Here is a 19,631-nt window from a genome sequence, read left to right as displayed (position 1 = left end):
TTCAGGCCCTGTCTGCCCTGCTCGTAGGAGATCTTTTTATGCTCATCAGGGTTATGCAAGATGCATGGGAAAAGAGGAGAAAGAGAAGTGAGAATAATAATTTGGAACAGTATTAATAAACATCCTAAAATTACTGTCATCAGATGACCCATCTCAGCTTTAAAACTGAGTACTTTGTTCTTGGAAGGCTGTTTCACATCCTCATTTTAGAAGTGAGAAACTACCTTTTGTTGTCCAGTTTAAAATTATTTGTGGCAAATTATACCTGTTTGTTCTTAAGACTACCAACATTCTTACCTAAAACATTATTTTCCTGGTCTGGCCTTAATGTTTTTACATCAAGCAGCCACATTCTCTCTGAGACTTCATTTTATGGCACTAAATAAGCCAAGCTCCTTTCATTTCCTTTCTTATCTCCATTCTCTTGGCCACCTTTCTAGTTTTTCTCTGCACTGGTTCCAGGTTGCAGTCACCTTTCTTGACCACAACCAGACCAGACCATGATTGACCAGACCTATACACAGGGTTCCACATGAAATTATAAGAAATTATATTTCTTGTACTGATTTTTTTTTTTTTTTTTTTTCTGAAAAGAGGCTCCTCTTTGTCCTATACACATAAAGGAAAACAAACTGAAGTGTATTTCCCATCTCTAAAAGCTACTTGGGAAGTTCTAAATGTTCAGAGTCAACCTTTCTTGGAAACCCTCAGCTGTACAAGATCTCCACAACTGAAACACCTTTCTAAAGTCTGGGGAACATTAAAAATTTACAAGGACAACTGCATTCATTTGAAGTGTCAAGCTCAGTCTTGGTGGCATGTTTTAAAAATCTTCCGCTTTGATCAAACTGGCTTCAAATGCCAAGTTATCGTTTTGGCTCCTGACACTGTTCCTGTGGTCAGACATTTTTCTTGTCATGTAGGAAACCATTTTCCTCTTTTGGATCAAAAAACAGTACATGGTCTTGTCTACAACTTGGAGCATTTTAACAAGTTTTCACAGTTTTCTTTCTGACCCCCTGGACACAGACACCACTTACCCATGTTATTGCAAACATCTTCCTAAGTAGCAGCAACACTCATAATTATGCCTTGCCTTAAGTCTTTTTTTGCTGACAAAAAAGGTAAAAAGCTGCCAAAAGCTTCATATTTTGCCATATGGAGGGTTAGAAAGAAGACATATAATTAAAAATTTCATTTACCCTATCATGCAAAAATGCAGCAAGGTATTTCTAAATGGAATCATAATTCTAAAAGGGATCTCCAAGTTTCCAAAAAGATACAGATTTACTGAGTTAAGTTATTCTTTGAAATATTATCTTTCCCTCAGTTTGAGGACTTAGATAAGTTGAATTCTCAATGTTCTAAATCAAACACTTCCTCCCTGAATTGTAATTTCAGATTACAGAAAGTGCAGCCTACTGAATACGTGAGTTTCCCAGCCACTGGCAGAGGTGTGCTGGCTCTTCCCCTGTGGAATCACCGTGGATGAGCCAGGTCCCCTCTTCACGTCAGCTCTTCCATTCTTCAAACTGGGGTAATTCTTTCACAAAAGCATGCCATTAAATTCACATCTAATCATGGCTTTGAGGTGGCACATGCTTAAAATGATAGAAAAATGCTATCAGGAACTCCATTTAGTCATCATGACTTTGAGCAAAGAGAAAGGCATCAATTAATTTTCAAAGGGCAAGTACAGCGTTACTGCAAGAAAGCTGCACACTAAAATTGTACTGAAACACCTTATCTTCATACATATCTCACTCAAGTAAACTTGGGTGGCTACTAATCTGAGTCATATTTAAAACAAAAAGCAAGAACTGGTAGCTTCCGTGCTGTGCCTGCAAAATATTTACTTCTACATTGGAAGGCTATAATTATCTCTGACACCAGAGCAACTTTATAGTGTGCTAAAACCTTTCTAGTATTTCCTCCAGAAAATAACAAACTTTGACATAAACAGTACCTAAGCATCACCACAGGGATACAGCAGAAACACAGACATAAACTAAAGAGCAAGAAAGGATATTTGAATGGAATTACCTTATTGCGCTAACATAGTCCAACCTAATATTTTAAGAGGTCATCCAAGAAACTTTGTTTGCAGAACGAAGCAGGGTTAGTCAGATTTTGCTGTTTGACTGAAAGATTTCTCAATACTTCTAAATTCTCCATATAAACAGACACAAAGATCAGAGGATACAGTTTTAATTATGCTTGTAGAAGTATGAAAGAGTACTGTTGATTTAGAAGGAGTTACAAAAACACACAAAGTATATATATGTTGGAATAAGAAATTCAACGCAATAAAGCCTCTATCTGATCTTTATGTTTTACAAGGAATGTTTTCAATATCTAAGTAAGTTTTAGAGCTGAAACACTAATCCAAAAGTAGTGCCTTGCACAGATCAGGTTATTCTTCCTTGCCAAACAGATCATCCAGGAGAGGTAAGTATTTGATTCGTTTCACAGGAAGGAATGGTGGTTGTCCACTGCCGTCACCTTCATTCTGAAATCAGTAACCCAGAGAATATCTTAGAATATAATACTGAAAACAAAAATAATTAAAAACTGGTCAACATAAGATTGAATGAGCTGCTTCATTTTCATATATAAATCTGTGAAAAAGTGGACCTTTATGTAGCACATGCTCTTGAAATATTAATACATGCACATTTTTATCCATCTTGTGGAATATTTTATTAAAAATATTTTCTATCATTAGCCCTTTTGCAGATATTTTCAAATTAAATAATGCTATATTTTCTTCATTAAGATGCTTATACTTGAAAGTCTCTCAAGTCATCTAAGTCTTGACACTAGAAATCATACGAAATAATGAGATGAAGAAGAAAAATGTCAGCTAAATAAGCCCAACTCTGTTGCTGAAATCTATCTGTCAAATATAGGTACTGTAGCCCCAAAATATTGCTGTTAAGTCATGGTTAAGTCATGAATAGAATGATGATTGGTTTCTAAATTTGAACAAGATTTAAATCCCTTCCTTTCTCTGATTTTTACCATTTTGTATTGATCTCTTCATTAAAATATTCTTGTACTGTACCAAAGATAGCCTAAGTATTGCAGTTAACTTACAAAACAATAAAGTCAATAAACCTCAGTAAAGTATACTGGCACCAGTTCGGGTGTAGTTCATTAAAACCAGTGCTGTATGTGATGATGACTGGTTATAATTTCTATCAATGGTCTTTCTCGGGTTTTGATTTCAGCTGTAACCTTCCTCCCATAACTCCATGTACCATTCTCAGCTGGGGGTCTTAGGCACCAGCCACCCCCTGAAAGCCCATCCACTGGCTGTCCTCCAAGCAAAGATAATGTCTTCTTCACACCCAAACAAAACCTCATCTCTTATGCTGATCAGAACATACAGTTCACCACAAATGTCCACCTTAACCTCCTGCTTGTTTCACAAGCATCTTTTCCTCCACACCTTCAACTTGTGAAGGCTGTCTCTTGGTTCCGCCACCACTTGCCCCTGACCTTCACCCTGTAGGAGCCATTTCCTTCCCTCACCTGCCAGAAATGAGGTCATGCTCAATGGCTAGATAAGCCATTTCTGTGAGGGGGGGAAAAACGGTCAAACACATTCAACAGCAAGTGTTTTTCACCCTTGCTTTTTGGTACAGAGCTTAGCACCATCTTCAAGGCAAAAATCCTCTGGGTACAAGTTCCAATCTTCTTTCTGTGGTGCTGAGGCTCATGAGGCTCCTTATCCTGACACAATCTCCTAAGAGCAGTCACTGTTTAAACAGTGAGTTGTAACTGAAGCACAGAATTCTTCTGGAAAAACAAAGAATATCCACTGAACAAAGCCTAATGCACACTTTGAACCACAGGACTGCTGTATAAAACACATGGAAGGGCTTTGATTTTATCTGTACAAGATGGAAAAACTCTTCTCAATGACAAAGTGAAAAATAAACCACCATGGAAAGCAGCGCAAAGCAGCAGCATTGGGCCCTCAATAGACGTCACCAACAGTTTGAGACACTACAGGAGAAAGAGCTGGTAAGCCAAGTAAGAGAGAGGAGTCACGTTAATACCACTGTACCTGAGGAATATTGTTTTAAACACTGTCACTGTTGCACTTGAAATTAAAGGAATGCTATGTTTCTAAACAGTCTGAATACAATCAAACACATTCCATACAAGCATAGCAACACATTGGATAGGCCAGAAGAGCAAAACTACATGTTGCCAGAAGGGCTTCAGATTTCTTTGTTACAAAGTTTTTAAAAATCAGCATAATTGCCTTATGCAGCATCTATTTTAAAATGTTCCATTCAGCATAAGAAGGCATGATCAGATTAATCTCTGCAGTTTGTTGACACCACATTTTTATTTACCCTAAGTAGCAGGCTGGTGGAGACATACAAAGTTGATCCATCAGTCCTGCTCTTGCTGTATGCCTACCAGTGATGTGGTGTATTATGTACAAGTATGTATGGAGTTATAAAAAATACATAGCTATTTTCTGCAGTGTCGGTGAAGTTTAAAGTATTTCCTGACTATGTCAGCAAGTGAACAGATCGTTTGACATGTGACAGTGATATCTGTGGGTGAAGTGGTATTCACACCCATTGTTCATGGACAAAAACACCTGTTTCCCTTTTTTTTTTTTTTTCTTCTAGAAAAACTTCACAGAGATGTACACCTATGAGGCATGGATGTGTTACAGGGTTCCTTGTCCCTGATTGACTTTTCTGCTTCATTCTAAACCTCCCAGAAATAATTTATTACTTGAAGAAAACAGGCACAAATACAAAAATTTGAAAACTGTTGTGGTCTCCATTGGATAAAGCAATCATGTTAAAGCTGGACAAACTATATCAATGTACTGTACTGTTCCTTTGCTCAGATACACTGGTTTTACCTTAAGAGGAACCTTTATTGTCTGGAAAGCAGGGATTTGATTCTCTCTCCAGTTCAGCCCATCCACAAATTTTTTATATTCCACTTGCTTATGCTCATCTTCAAACCTAAGCAGAATATCCATAAGATGACGCAACATTAAAGGAAATTTTCAACAAAGTTGTATCATGTCACACCATACTAATATATTACCTTTTGGGTAATAATTTTTTACTCCTTTATTACCAAACACTAGCAGTAGTACAGAAAAACAATACTAAACTGCCAGGACTTCTATATCATACATTCTATTCCATATTCTTATACCTTATTATTGTCTCTTATAGAAGAATCCAAATTCTTTAAAGTTTATTACATTTCAACTAATTTCATTTTACTTTTGAAGCATCGCCCAAACCTTCTCCAATACTGTGATCTCAGAACTGGTGACAAGCATTAAGTGAGAAACAGGTAGAGTGATACGAGAGCACTGTGCTATAACGCAACTGACCTGCTTTACATGGCTTCTGCAATCATTTCCTAAAAATAAGCAAACCTTCAAAAATGCTGTTTACACACACCTTGGGATCAATTTACAATTGAAAACCACACAGCTCTCTAACCTATCAAATAATAGCCAGCTTTAAAAATCACGAGCCTTGTCATTCGGTAGTTGTTTAATGGCATTGTTCTTTATTTCTATGGAATAAATAAATTTGTGTCAGTTATGAGGCTCCCCTACATGCATGAAGATATATATGCTGCCAGCTAAGGTCTACAGGTACATGTGGAACACACTGTCTTCCTCCCCCAAATTTCTAAAATCCCCACAGTAATAAACCCCATGAGAGAAAATTCATAAGTCACATCATCCTTTTGCCACTGATTTGGATGAAACAGCTTCAGAAAAAAAGACCTTCATTCAGCAAAACATTTAGGTGATTAAGACACTTGGGAACCACTGTTATTTCAGTGGCACTAGTTAAGTGCTTGAAAGATACCTGCAAGGTGAAGCTGCCATGCAAATCATTCTTGAAATGAACAGCTTGACTGCTCTGCTATAAATACTGTACTAGCAGTTTCTGTGAATGATGTCTGTCTCACCTAACACTATCTACATATAAAAGAGACCTGGTTTAGGTTTATCAGTACACCCTGGAAGTGTCTGTGCTTCACTGGAGTCCATAGAGACAAATGCAGCTAGCAAGACTCAACACCTATTCTTGGGTGGGAAACATCAGGTTAAACAATTCTGTAATCTGGTGAGACAAACACTACTGCACAGGAACATCTCCAGGAAACAAGTATTTTAGAAAATCACTTTATCTTGCTCTTAAATAAACAGCACTGCACAAAACATGGGCCTCAAAACTCTTCGGTCACTGCAGAGGGTTCTGGTAAAAATTAAACATGAAGGTACTTTAAGAGAGAATTTACAGCACAAACTTGGAAAACAATACCAGAGAAGAGGAGAAATAAATCCAGTGACAAAAATAAACTGCAATAATCAGCAACTCATCCTTTCCTTCTCCTCCCCCCACACCTTTCATTTAATAGTCAGCAGAAGAGATAATAATAAAATATACTGACAGCCATAAACAAGAGATGCTAGCGATAAACTGGAATGTTAAGTACAATGAGTTATGCTGAAGATTAAAGCAAAGTCAGAAAAGAATGCTACTGTTACTAATATTAAAGAGGAGTCTGAAACATTGCCATAAGAAACCCTGCTATGATAGCTTGCTTCTTTGTAATAGCTCACACGCAAGTTAACGTTTTCACAAAGCCTTACTTTTGGGGAACATATCCAATATAAAATAAAATTATCATTCCCAATTCTCAGGGGTTCTTGTTTGTTTCAAGTTTTTTACAGGTGGCAGTTGGGAAAAGGAAGTTTTGCATTAGAAGTAGCAAGACAATAAAATAGCTTATAACTCTTGGAAAAAAAATCTATGCACACAGATTCTGAATTTCAGAACTATCACGACTATTATTTTTTTCTGTTATTACATATGTGTTTATCTTTTGCACATTGTGAAAAGTCAAAAGATTAAATCTACTGCCAAGATGCAGAGCTGTAAAGCAGGATTTTAAAAAAAGAACAAGAGAAGATGTGTAACATACTTAAACTTTATGCTGAGGCAATGAAGTCAAGGGAAGCATTGCTTCTGCTTTCGACAAGCATTAACAAGGAGAAAAGTCCTTTGATGTGACAGCACTGGCAAACTGAGATGATAACATGGGCATGCAGTTAACTATAACCAAAGATTTTAATATGGGCAGAGGAAACGGGATTCCTAAATCTCGTATTTAAATAGCTACAGAAAGCAGCTTAAAATATTATGCTAGAATAATCCAGAAGGAAAAAAAGAAAAAAAAATAATCTACTTTTCAGATCTTTTTGCTGCTGTGACTTATTGTATCAATCTACTAAAAGCACACACTTGCAATATGGCACAGAGTATCCAGATGGACTGTGGAGATGTTATCAATTTGTGCATTATTAGGACAGAGATGTCATGCGTTTCAGTGGTTGGAATTAATATGACTGAAACTAACAGTGCTCTTCAGGAAAGGAAATTTGATTTGTCTTACCAAGAAGATGCAACAAAGATCTCTTGAAACCATGCTTCTCTTCAATTTTGCCCTAGGACTGTACCAATGCACGTTATTTTAGACTATGAAAGTCACGCCCCCATCCCTATCATAGTTTGCAGAGCTTTTTTTTTCTTTGACATTACAGAAATGACCCTACTTTTTGGCTTCTAAAAATGTATTCATAATGAAATACTCCAGATGTGTGAAAAACTGGTTAAACCACAATATGACCATTCCCAAGGATACTTTCGTGAGTAAAGGCCACTTACAAATGTTTTTTCTTTCCCATCAAGACATCTGTAACACAAACATTTACGTGAAAAGTTAATGTACATGCAGATTTTTTTTAATTCCTTAGTTTTGAATAACATTTATTAAGACATTAATCTGATAATAATAAATGAGAAGCACCATGCTGCTTTAACCTTAGAGAAAATGTTGGGATTCTTCAGCGTGTTTGATAGTCTCTGTTTAACACAGGTATATACCTAAATCGTCATAAACTGTTCATATGAAAAGATTTAAAATGGCAAGCATGGACAAGTCTGTGCAGCTGATTAGGATGAATTAAGTAATGGCTCCTATCTTGTGTATACATTTGTTCACATCTTGAACAACTATAAATTGAACCAACAGTTCCTCAGCATACCAAATAACAGAAATAATTTAAGAGATCTAAATATTAATGGTAGAGAGTCTTTTCATCACAAATGGCCCAGGGAGTCTCACTCATCAAAGGCAACAAGCAGAAGACAGAATGCAGGAGAAAGATCTTGTGACCATTTCCAATCTTGCTCCTGCTACCAGGACTCTTGCTGTAGTAGGAAAAGAGGGTTTGCTGCCTGAAAGAACTAGGTCAGCCCTAAAAAAAAGACATTAGAGGTAGGCAACTAGGTAAAAAAATATTACCCAGCCACAAACCAGGGTAAAGCTGAGCAGGCAGGAGTGTCCTGGCCTGGCCTATTAGTGACTTGAGAACTGGGATGACCAGGTAGGAGGCGCATTGTTGTCAGGCATGGTTACCTGAAACACTAGGGATTCACTTCCAAACAAGCCCCACTCCAGCATCCAACAGTCTCACCCTCATACCGCTGAGAAATGAAGAACTACACAGCTGCTTTTAACAGAAATTAAGATACATTTTTAAAAATAGGGACATATGCTTAACAACTAAACTAACGCGGAACAATCAACGTGTAATACTTGTACACTTGTCATCCACTTTTTCTTCCCTGCATTTCTCCTTTCCTTATCTGTCAGCTGTTTATATATCCTCTAGGGAAGGACTGCATCTTTTTAAGTCCTTGTTAGCATGCATTTAGCATTGCAGTAAATAAAAATAGAAGGAAAAAAACCCTAAATTCACTACTTAAGCACTTCAGCAACATTTATTTATTAAACAAACTGTAATTATTCATTATGCCTGCATGAATTTAAAGAAATGTTTATAATGACAATTGTAGTTTTCTGGCAGAAACAATTGTGTACCATCTGCATTACTTAATACATTGCGATTAGAAGTCTGTATTGCCCTGTGATTAAAAAACTGAGTGAGAAAATGCTGATGGAGAAAGGAAATAGTTTGTAATAAGCCAGGTCAGGTAAACTGGAAAAACAGACACATTGTTGGGTACCTAAATCCTACTATTTCACTATCACAAAATAAAAAATTTAAATTTACTGTAGGCAGAAAATATGAAAGGGTTTTATGAAACCTCCATGTTTGTGTTAATTCTCCCTGCACTCTATGCAAACTGAATGGTCTTTGGGCAAAGTAAACAAAGTCTTGGGTCATCTGGAGGTGACCACAAAACTAAGAAAGGAACTTCCACTCCCATCCCATCCTTTTAATACGTGACAGATCACTGCAGTATAATTTACAAATGTAAATAATAAATACTTTAAGAGTATTACCTTTCAAAATGGAAAAATAGAACCATTAAGTCCTACAGAAATTCTTTGCCACCTAATCACAGATAGCAAAGCTGAATAAACATATAGCTTCAGTCTTCAACTATTATCTGATCACATTATCCAGCATCATTTTATAGCTGAACAGGGTCCAGCTACTGCATTAGCTATATACACTGATTTTGTGGGAATCAATCCAACAACTTTTATTGTACCATTTTCTTCCTTCATAAATACAGGTACAGACAGTAGGAATACCACCACCACTTGCTTCAGAAACATCAGTGGACATGCTTCCTCAACCAAAAAAAAAACCAGGGAAAGAATATTGTTGACAAACTTTGCCCACACTGAACTGCCTACTCCCCAGGAGTGAGACTGTTCTTCATTAACAATAAACCTGCTTGTTTCGTCATTCTTCACTCTCAAAGAAAACTACAGGAAGCAAGAGGAAAGGAAAAGTCTAAATCTCATTCATCTAACTCTATTCTTTGATTTCCATATTACTGGAAATTAACTCCCACCAAATACACTTAAAAAAAATCTTTCCCTGACTCTGCACCTTCACGAAACAATAAACTTACCAAGCAGTGCCAACTGCACACATTATTAAGAATGTGACAGCCTTCCTTCTTACTGGCAGTGCAGTGATTCACCATATAAACTGCCATCTTTCAAAGCAGCTGATATTGTAACTTAGAACTGGCATTACACATAGCACTCCATCAAACAAAGTACTTCTCACACTGATATCTGAGGCCCAGCTTCACACCATTTACCTTACTCATACAGAAATCTGCAATAAAGGCTGGCCACAGCCCCTTTATAAACAAAGGAAAATGGATGGTAATTTAGAAATCCATCTCTTACACAAACTGAGGAGATAACTCTCCTCCATCACCTACAGAAAGAACTTAGAGCAGCTGAATCCTAATTCAGCCATCACAGGTACCCGGCTAAAGCTGGGTGAAATCCAGTCCTTTTAGTCTCCTCCTTGTCTTCTAAGATTGTCTCCAATTTTTATCATAATGAACTCGGCTTATTCTTTTTAAATGCCTACACTAAGACTCTTCAGGAGAGAAGAGGTTCATCTCATAAAACCTTTCCCTGGTTTGAATTCACAAACAATAAACATGTCTCTAGAGCCTATGATGTGTTAGGCTTGTCTGTTTTTCATCAGCATTGAGTTAGTACATAAAGGAAAACCTCCAGTCCCTTGTCTGTGCATCTATTCAATTTCAGCTTTTATGAAGTGGAAAATATGAGAAGTCCTTGTCTAGTACAGGATGTCAATTGTTCTCCAACACTTTTTGTATTGGGCAGCTTAGTGGGTGTTCTAAAAAATGAGTTTTAGACAAATACTAAAATTTAGACATACTTCTGATGACTAATGTGTGCATCCTAACTGTCAGAAGTGATGAACAGCACACAAATTGTCAAAGTTGTCTATCTGGCTACTGCAGGGAGATATTCTGAAATTTTTTTGGTCTGGAAATGGGGGCTTTATGAAAAACAGCCCCTTAGAATTCTTATAGCAGTCTTATTGATACTCATTTAAGTAGGAAGTTTTGCTTGCCGTATGAAGATGCTTTATTAAAATGGATTCCACATTTCTGCCTGCCAAGAGTCTTTTCATTTTGTGATAAATCCAGATGCTTAGTTTGCAATTCTTCCTGAAATCAAGAAGCGTATCTACCTGAAAGCATTTAAACATGATGGAAGACAAGACCTGCTCCTGCTTTTAACACAGTATGAAGGCACAGACAAAACACTTAAGGATTTCCCACGCGAGAAAGAAGAGTCCAATGCGCATGCATTTAAACCTATTGCCAGAAACTCTGGCCATGAAAACCAAACTCAACATCACATGAGTGTTCAAAACACCACAGGTTACTCTGAACTCCAGCCTTTAATACAAGTGCACTGAATATCAGCGCTTTTCACTTCTATTCCCATTAATTCAGCTAGCCAACCTATTTATCTCAAAACAATTAAATGTGCTATGGAAAAATACAAAAAACAACATTCCTTTTCCTTTCTAAAAATTACAATAAAATATGTTTCAGGTGAGATGAATAGGAATAGCAAGTAACTTTTATTTACTACTGATGTTGCCTACTTGATTCAAGGACATTTAATTGCATTGGTATGCTTCTTAAACTTACATAATGTGCTCTTTTTTTTTTTTACATAGACATAGGAACAACTAAAGCAAAAGAAGTTAATCGCATTGATAATGATAAGTATCAGTAGCTGATACCCATAAGACTAATTCCATAGAATTCTGGCAAACCCCACATAATCTACTGTGTCAGATAAAATGAAGAGAAGTTGCTAAGATGGATGGACCTCAGTTGATCATAAATATTCTATAATAAGAAAGTTTGTATATGTATATAGGGACAAAATCAGCATCATGAAATGATTAATATTATACAAATGAAAAATTGTTAAGAACTGTGTGTGAAGTCGATATTTAGCATTGATATGCATCCATGCATGCAGGTCATACTGTCTGCCCTTAACTTACATGGTCAGTAAAGCTTGCAGGTCATCATCAGCCAGTGGCAACTTAAAGGACTTGCAAACAGTCCTGCACATCTCATGGGGCAGCACTCCACATCTACACAAACAGAAAGAGAAGGGAGGAAGTGTACATTAGGTATTTCTCAGATTTATTTCAAGTGAATGTTGCTGCGAATAGGAAAACACATAAGAAATATTGGGGTAGAGGTAAAGAAAACAACGTTTTATGAAATTTCGCTATTACAAAGCCCAGAAATTTGGAAGTGCATGAGGTGACCTGTTCTCCCACATGCTGAGGTCCTTAGTGGTTCTCTGGGATTCTTTATCTGTGACATCAGAATCAGCTACAAATCCTTTCTTTTTTCCCTTAAATCACAATTTTTCCTCTGATTCTGGGCATGTGATTATGTCACAGAATGTTCAGTACAGCAGCTATAATAAAAAGTCCCCAAACAAAATGAAAAAAAAAAGACAAAAAAGCTATCCTTTACTCGTCTACAGCCAAGTGTTGAGAAAGGCTTAACATCACAAATAATATACTTCATCTGCAATATGTAATTTGCTCAGCAACAAACAGAAAGTAGATAGGTTTACAAGCAGAGCTTCCCAAATAATATCTTAGGATAAATAGAGGAAATTTACTTTTCACGGTCATTGTATACAAGCACTGCAGACAGTTGTTCAAAATTCTCAAAGCTATTTTTCTTTAGTCGTTCTTGAGCCACTGCAAGGAGGAACTGGAGGTCTATTTCATATTCATCTCTCACACTGTAATAGCGCCCAAGAGTTATAATTTCATGTTCTGAAAATGCTCCATCAGCGATATCGACTATCAAACTTCTGTTCACAAAAACAACAGTCTACGTTAGTTTTAAGTAAAGAAGTTAAAAACAGTTAATAATTACTAAACTGGGGGGGGGGGGAGGATAAAGTGCACTCATTACAAAATACTGTATTTAGATCTTTAAAGAATGTATCTACTTCAATTTAAAATCCAGATCTGTTCAAGAAGGTATAATGGCAATTACCTGAACTCTTAAACTTTTGCAGAATTTCCACATTTCCCCAGTAGTTGGCTATACATACAAAAATACATAATACTCATGACTGAAACTTTTTCCCAGAGATGCCATAGTGGCATAGAATATTAGCAGAGATTAATTTTGTCATTGCATTTATCTAACAAGATAGTGAATTAACAAGGTATTAGCCTGTTCTGTTCCTAATTATATTTTGCATTCTGTAACACACGATTATCAGTAAACACAAAGCAGGCACAACAACTGTTGCATAAAATATATAGAGAGAATTAACAACAGCAGAGGAGAAGTGGGGCAGAAGATCCCAACAGAGAACAGAATATTAACCAAGTGGCAAGCCACACTTCACAAAGCATTGTGAAAGCTGGCTGTGATAGGTAGCTTTCAGGGGAAAGCTGGGGGAAGGGAAACAGAAATTGGTCACAGAAAGAGGGCAGAAAATTACACCCAGCTTGTAATCACAAGCCCTCCTGGCAAGAACGGGAGATAGGAGGCAGTAGCATGACCAGGTTACACTTGGACACTGTCAGCAGAGCATCAGATCACATGAAGGGAAGAACCTGAGACGTGCTCTCCCAAGACTGCTTGTGCTACTCAAAGAAATCAGCCCATTCCAAAGAAGGAGAAATGTTTCTGAGATCCATCTGACGGGTCAGTGCTGGCACTGAATGACTATTCATTCCTGTTAATATCAAGAATTTGTTGCTGATAATACAGCTGGAGTGACTTCCGGGTAAGCTGAAGGCACTTGTAGTATATCAGCAAATGGACACAAGCTTTGGAGCTTAAGGATCAGGACTAGTAATTACAGGTTAGAAGAATGTCCCTCTGATTTATATTGTTGGTAAGGGGGAGGAGAAGGACCAATTTTGAAGACTGTTGCCTTCACGCAATTACAGATTTCTTCTTTGTCTTGGATGATAACACAACATAAGGAAAGAAAACCACCAGTAGCAAGGTATGCAAGGAAATTCTGCTCTCCTGGAAAAAACTGGCCTGAACTGTAGGTTAACTCAGCTGTTACAAGGCCTCTTGTCAAACCTGCCTTAGTGTAACTACATTGGTGTTATGACACCAAACATCTGTCTCTGCTGAACTCATGTTCAACAGGATTATTTTTTAACAAAAGCATCAACATAGGCCTACGTACCTCAGTCAAAATTAGATTAATTATATATACTTCTGGATAAACTGCACTAAGAATAAACTTTACCGTAATTGCTGATCCAATTAGAGCTCTACCTTGTGGTATTCTTGAGGGTAGTGCATCACTGTGATTATATACCAATCTTTGAAAACAAATGGAAGGAATTATTAGTGATGCACAAAGTTCTGACACAAGATTTGAACTGCTGGCTGAAGAATAGTTAAAATTCTTGAATGAATTTGATAATGGGTCTCTTAACATCCACATGTGAACTGAAAGCACAGAAACTTAGTACCCTTTGAGACTGACAAATTTTATCACCAATTTCTCACTTGCTTCCTCTCAGAGGCTTGTGCGGCCCTGTTCAAATGAAGAATCTCTTCATAGAATATGATCGCACTTACACAGCTATTCAAAAAAGGATGCTAAGCATCATATTGTGTCTATTTTGATTCAACTGCTGCTTTTTTAACCTTGAAATAATTTAGAAAGATCCTTTATGTGCAGTGGCAAGAGATAAGTATCAGAAGAAGACAAGATGTTGGCAGTAGCAAGCTGTATTTGAGATTATGCAAACTCAATGACAAAAACATAGTCCATCTATTAATATTATCATTCTCTTGTCAGTACGATTTTTCCACTTACTAAATAATATTATTTGTATTGTAGCAGCATTCAGAGATCCAGTCAAAACTGGAGCCTGTTTTCTGGAGCCCACAGTAATACTACTACAAACACAAAGAAGATGACAATATACCTTGATAAGCCTGGCACTCTTAAATGCTTGGGCTGGTGAAGCTCAAAGCATGTAGATAACATCATCTATCTGAATATTTCCACAGACTGGATTTCCATACATGGCATAGATTTTTCCTGTCTCAGGATTTTAGAAGTCTTTTATTTTCTCAAGCCAGTCAGTGACAATCAAGTCTACAAAAACCCCAGATAAAATTATTGTCTCGTTTGGGAATTAAGGAATATTTTAGTGATTGCTAGGGACTAATGAGTGAGACCCAAGATTCGCAAACAAAATTACATCTAAACTCTTCCTGACAAAAAGAAACAAGTTGCAAGAATTGTTTTCACAGCTTAGTTCTCTTTTGGTTTACTTTTTTTTTTGTTCTAGAAAAACATGACAGATTGCAATCTGAATTTGGTGGAGAAAGAAGAAAAAATAATGAACTGCTTAAGAAAGCTCTTTCTCAAGTTAAAAGGAAGACAGGCATCTTTGTTAAACCCACATGGTACTTTGTCTCTAACAGTAAAGGGTCTTGCCAGTGGCTTATGAGAAAAAGCAGTCTGGATAGGACCATGATGCACAGGCATCTAAATTTTAGTTATTTTTTTCTTCTCTTCTTAACAAAGATTTCAGTAGTTTTAACAACAGCTTAGGGGATAGCTTCAGTGTATGTCATGTACTTATTTCCTGGACAATGTGCCATAGATCTGGGTTCTGAAATTAGTTAAATTGTTTAATTACAATTCTGCTTCACTACATCATACTTACAGGTACCTTTTTAAAAGCAGATCATAAAAAATTACATAGGTAGAAAGGAAGAAATCTGAAGAGCCCAATTCAGAGCACAGTAAAGCTTTAGCTGTATTTAAGATAAGAAAAGAGGATTATCATGCTGGTGGAAGCTGTCACACAGATAATTGCCTGTACTAAAAATAATCATTTGTAGTTAGTTATAATCATGAAATGCCATGACAGATTAAAAATAAGCAGTGATGTACATAAAAAAATACAAAACTGAAAGAAAAATACATATTCTGTTCACAGAAAAATATCTTCAACTTTTCATAAATGCAAACAATCGTTCTTGTCTTCACCACTAAAAATGTTTCTTTCATTCTAAAATAAGACACATGGATAATAAAAAGAAGAGAGTCTTTAAATTACAGGATATAATATGAATGAACAGAAACAAAATCAATTATCACTATAAAGCACAAAATTTAGAGGCAAATTCTTCCTCTGGTAGTGTGAATGCTTCCTGTTAGACCCCCTGCAGTCCCACCACCGCAGGAGGGATGCAGACCATTAGCACGTGTTCAGGCTGGCCCAGGTGAGCACTGAGGCCAAGATAACATTTATGACGTGGGTTCCCCTTCTTCCTCTCTTGCTTATGGAGGGGGTTACTGCATTTCTGTTGCTGAAACCAAGTGCCTTAATGCTATATAAGTACACATATCTTTCTCCATGCCACAGAACAGCACTAGCCTAAATTAAACAGTTGGGCTTTTCACAGCTGCGCTGAATATGACTATGATTAAATCTACACTCAGCTGAGCCTCTTCTTGATAAAATAATTTTTTTCCCTGCTGTTTAAAAGCACAACCAACCCTTCTAAAAGTGTGCTCCACCTATTTTGTCATGCAAATGTTCCAAACCTCTGACCTGCTCTTAGTTCATGTAAGAACACAAAAGTTTTGCAGATGATTATTTCATAATTTAAATTTAAACCATAATTATTTTATTTTAAACCTTTATTGTGCATATCAAGTAAAACCCTTTTCCAAGTGCTATGAAGTTTCTCCAGATACACACTAAGTAAATTTTCTTCCCTTCTTACTCTAGTAATTACATTTTCCCTCTTAATGTAATTAACAAGTCAGAATCTTGCTTCTGTGGAGTAAAATATCTAAGTCTAGAAATGTTTTGACCAAAAGCTGCCAGTAACTGTGTTCTCTCTTAGTTTAAATCCTACCTTTTAATGACTTGTTTTTCATTTCTGAATACCAGCTTGTTTTAAATTCTCACTACTTTCACTTTAAATTGCTGGAAGAACCTTCTACTGATCTATAACTCTTCTGAGGTAGTTCAGAAGTAATTCTGCCTTGGTTAACATTCCTATAGGGATGACATTCCACCCAATATACATCTACTTATATGCTTTAGTTACTACGACAGTTCCTAAATACATAGTTATTACCACTGCGAAAAAAAAATGCTTCTAGGTAAAACTTCCTCCTCTGTTCCAGATCATTAACTTTACCAGTACGTAACACAGTTCATATGCTCCAGTATTCCGGCTGTGGGACGAACTGAAATCAGCTTCCATTGAGCATGATTTCCTCTTTCAAGTATCTATACATTTCCCCATTGCCACATCTGGACAATTGCCAGAATCCAAATTTCTGTTCCCTCTACCTATGCTGAAATTACTATCCAAGCACTAGTTATTGCTCTGACTACTACTTTCCAGACTTTTTTAAAGATGCCTACCACTGCATTCTGTAATTTCAATATACCTTGGTTCCGTGAAGATTCTCTTCTTTATCAATGATCCAAAACCCAAATAATACCATTTTCAGGAGACAACTCCAAACATTCCCTTTTGAATTTCAAAACTACTCATTAATTTGTTTCACTCCCAGGATAGACTTTTCTTTATCTTTCAGTGTATATATTACTGCTGACATGCCCTTCTCCATAACACCCTGTGCCAGCTCCATAAATAGTAGACAGATTTTCAGCTTATTTGAAACTTTTCAGCTTACTTGAAACTATCACATTTCTCTTTTTTCCTGGGGCATGGATTCACTTTATTTTTCACATACAGTCTCCAAGTAAATGCAAAACAAATGTATGCCATTTGTCAGCTAACATGTGCAGAAAACATCAAGAAACAGTCATGCTCTATACATTTTTGGGGAATGTGCCTTCATTAAATATCAAAACCTAAAATCCACTATCTTACCTGAAAGGGTCATACTCAATCACCTTGGTATGCTCAGGGTCAGTGGCTGCAAACACCTGTCTGATTTCTTGGGAACGAGGTTTGGCTATGTCTTTCAGTTTCTTGAGGATGACACCAATATCAGCCATACAGAACTTAACAAAGGAAAGCAAGACATAGATTAGATCAAAAAGCACTTTGCAACCAACTGTTCATGTACCAGCAAGAGCTGTCAAGATGCAGGGCAATGCTGAACTGTCAAGTAATATTAGTTTCTTCATTGTCTCACTTTGAATGCATCTATCAGCACTGTGTTAAATTTGGAGGGAAGCTTGCTGCGCTGAAAAAAATTGCTTCCTACCAAGAATATAAAAAAATCATCAGATCATGCACTCTCAGAAAGCTTATTCCAGCTACATAAAAGAACATCTACTTTTGTTTCAAACACTGCATTGTTAAAGCAGTAGAAACATTTAAACTACAGTTCTAATAACATGGTCTTTATATTATATTGGTGCACCTCACTTAATTCTCAATCAATAAATTTCACCAAGTTAAAACTAATCTTTTCACCATTGGCTCCAATGAACTTTTCCCACAGATGCTGTCATTCATATTAGACTATGTTGTCTTACATACTCAGAATTAGCAGACGAAATTTGTTAGGAACCAATTTTTCCTGTCACGTAAGATGAATGCTTTTTTCTTATTAAATAGGCCATTAAAATAAATTTGAATTTAGATAAACAAAACCAGAGCACTAAGACTTCCACCCTATATTCATATTGTTGTGTAAGAGCTCTACCAAAGATTTATTTGCTATACTAATTTTTAACATCTAGGGTATTCAGTCATTAAATTAGGGTCAAGTCCAGGTATGAATAGCTGATATGTCCTTACATATGTCATGCCCTACCCTAACTCATAAAGCACAATGAGCAGTCTGAAAAGTTTTCTCCCATTTCTTCCAGTAAGAAATGTTGCTTTAACCGGCAATTATTTGGAATTTGGCGTGACTGGTAATAAGAACCTAATCACAACAGAGACTGGGTTTCACTCCCATTTATGCTGAAGTCTGTCTACAGCTTTGTATCAGTTCAAAGGCAACTACTTTGAAAAGGGTATTTAAAGTCCCTATGACACTGCCAGAGCAGTACAAATTATCCACGATTAATTAATACATCAGTGGTTGCAGGTAACATGCTCAGATTTACAGAAGACAGTTGCTGCCTATGCCAAAACTCCAGGAACAACCCTGGGATGCAATGCCACACAAGGCAGTGGTGTGGAGCAGGCGGACCAGCAATCAAGTTTTAGAGACAGAAATACCCTGCCCAAGCCGTTATTGTCTGGGCCATAAGCACACAGCTTTTTGCTGAAAAAGCAAGGAACAGAGACTGAGAAAAGACTGAGTAGAAGGAATCAATGAGTATTTACAGATGGACAAAGTGTTCTGTCTATTTAAAAACCTGTCTTCTCTACATTATCAAAGCAGATATTTTTACATCTTTTTTTCTGAACTACATATTCCAAACAGCTACATAGACATCAAGTACCCGAGCAGCATGGTAATAACCCTACTCGCTTTCTCCCCTTCTCATGTAACTGCTGACATGCTAGTAGTCATGCTAGTTTTATTTGATTGTCTTGCTTAAGTCAGAGGTTACTCTGTTGAATTCAATGGAAGTAAAATCAACCTCCATATTTCTGCTGCAGAAGACAATACAGTTTGAACAACTGAGACTGTTTCAGAGATGATGAATTAATTTCCAAGGAGGCACAGTGATGCCTTGTTTGAAAGAGTCCTCCTCAAACCTGGATAATACCGGTAGGACTGCGCAACACACATGTTCT

General features: G+C 36.8%; 1 protein-coding gene across 2 annotated transcripts in view; it reads right to left on the bottom strand.

The window, feature by feature from the left end:
* Positions 1 to 1,165: 1,165 nt before the first annotated feature.
* EFHC2 (EF-hand domain containing 2) overlaps positions 1,166 to 19,631 on the bottom strand; it is a 65,060-nt gene continuing 46,594 nt past the window's right edge. For both annotated transcript variants that reach the window (XM_080374275.1, XM_080374276.1), the window contains 5 exons: positions 17,799 to 17,932; positions 12,550 to 12,747; positions 11,912 to 12,004; positions 4,895 to 5,000; positions 1,166 to 2,509 (listed from right to left, as the gene is read on the bottom strand). In XM_080374275.1, coding sequence (XP_080230401.1) covers positions 2,414 to 2,509; positions 4,895 to 5,000; positions 11,912 to 12,004; positions 12,550 to 12,747; positions 17,799 to 17,932 — 627 coding nt within the window. In that variant the 3' untranslated portion in view covers positions 1,166 to 2,413. The remainder of the gene's footprint in view (positions 2,510 to 4,894; positions 5,001 to 11,911; positions 12,005 to 12,549; positions 12,748 to 17,798; positions 17,933 to 19,631) is intronic.

The sequence above is a fragment of the Falco punctatus genome (genome assembly GCF_963210335.1).
Source record: "Falco punctatus genome assembly, chromosome: 2".
Classification (NCBI taxonomy): domain Eukaryota; kingdom Metazoa; phylum Chordata; class Aves; order Falconiformes; family Falconidae; genus Falco; species Falco punctatus.
Note: the sequence above shows the minus strand (reverse complement) of the source record. Positions and strands in the feature narration are given on the sequence as shown.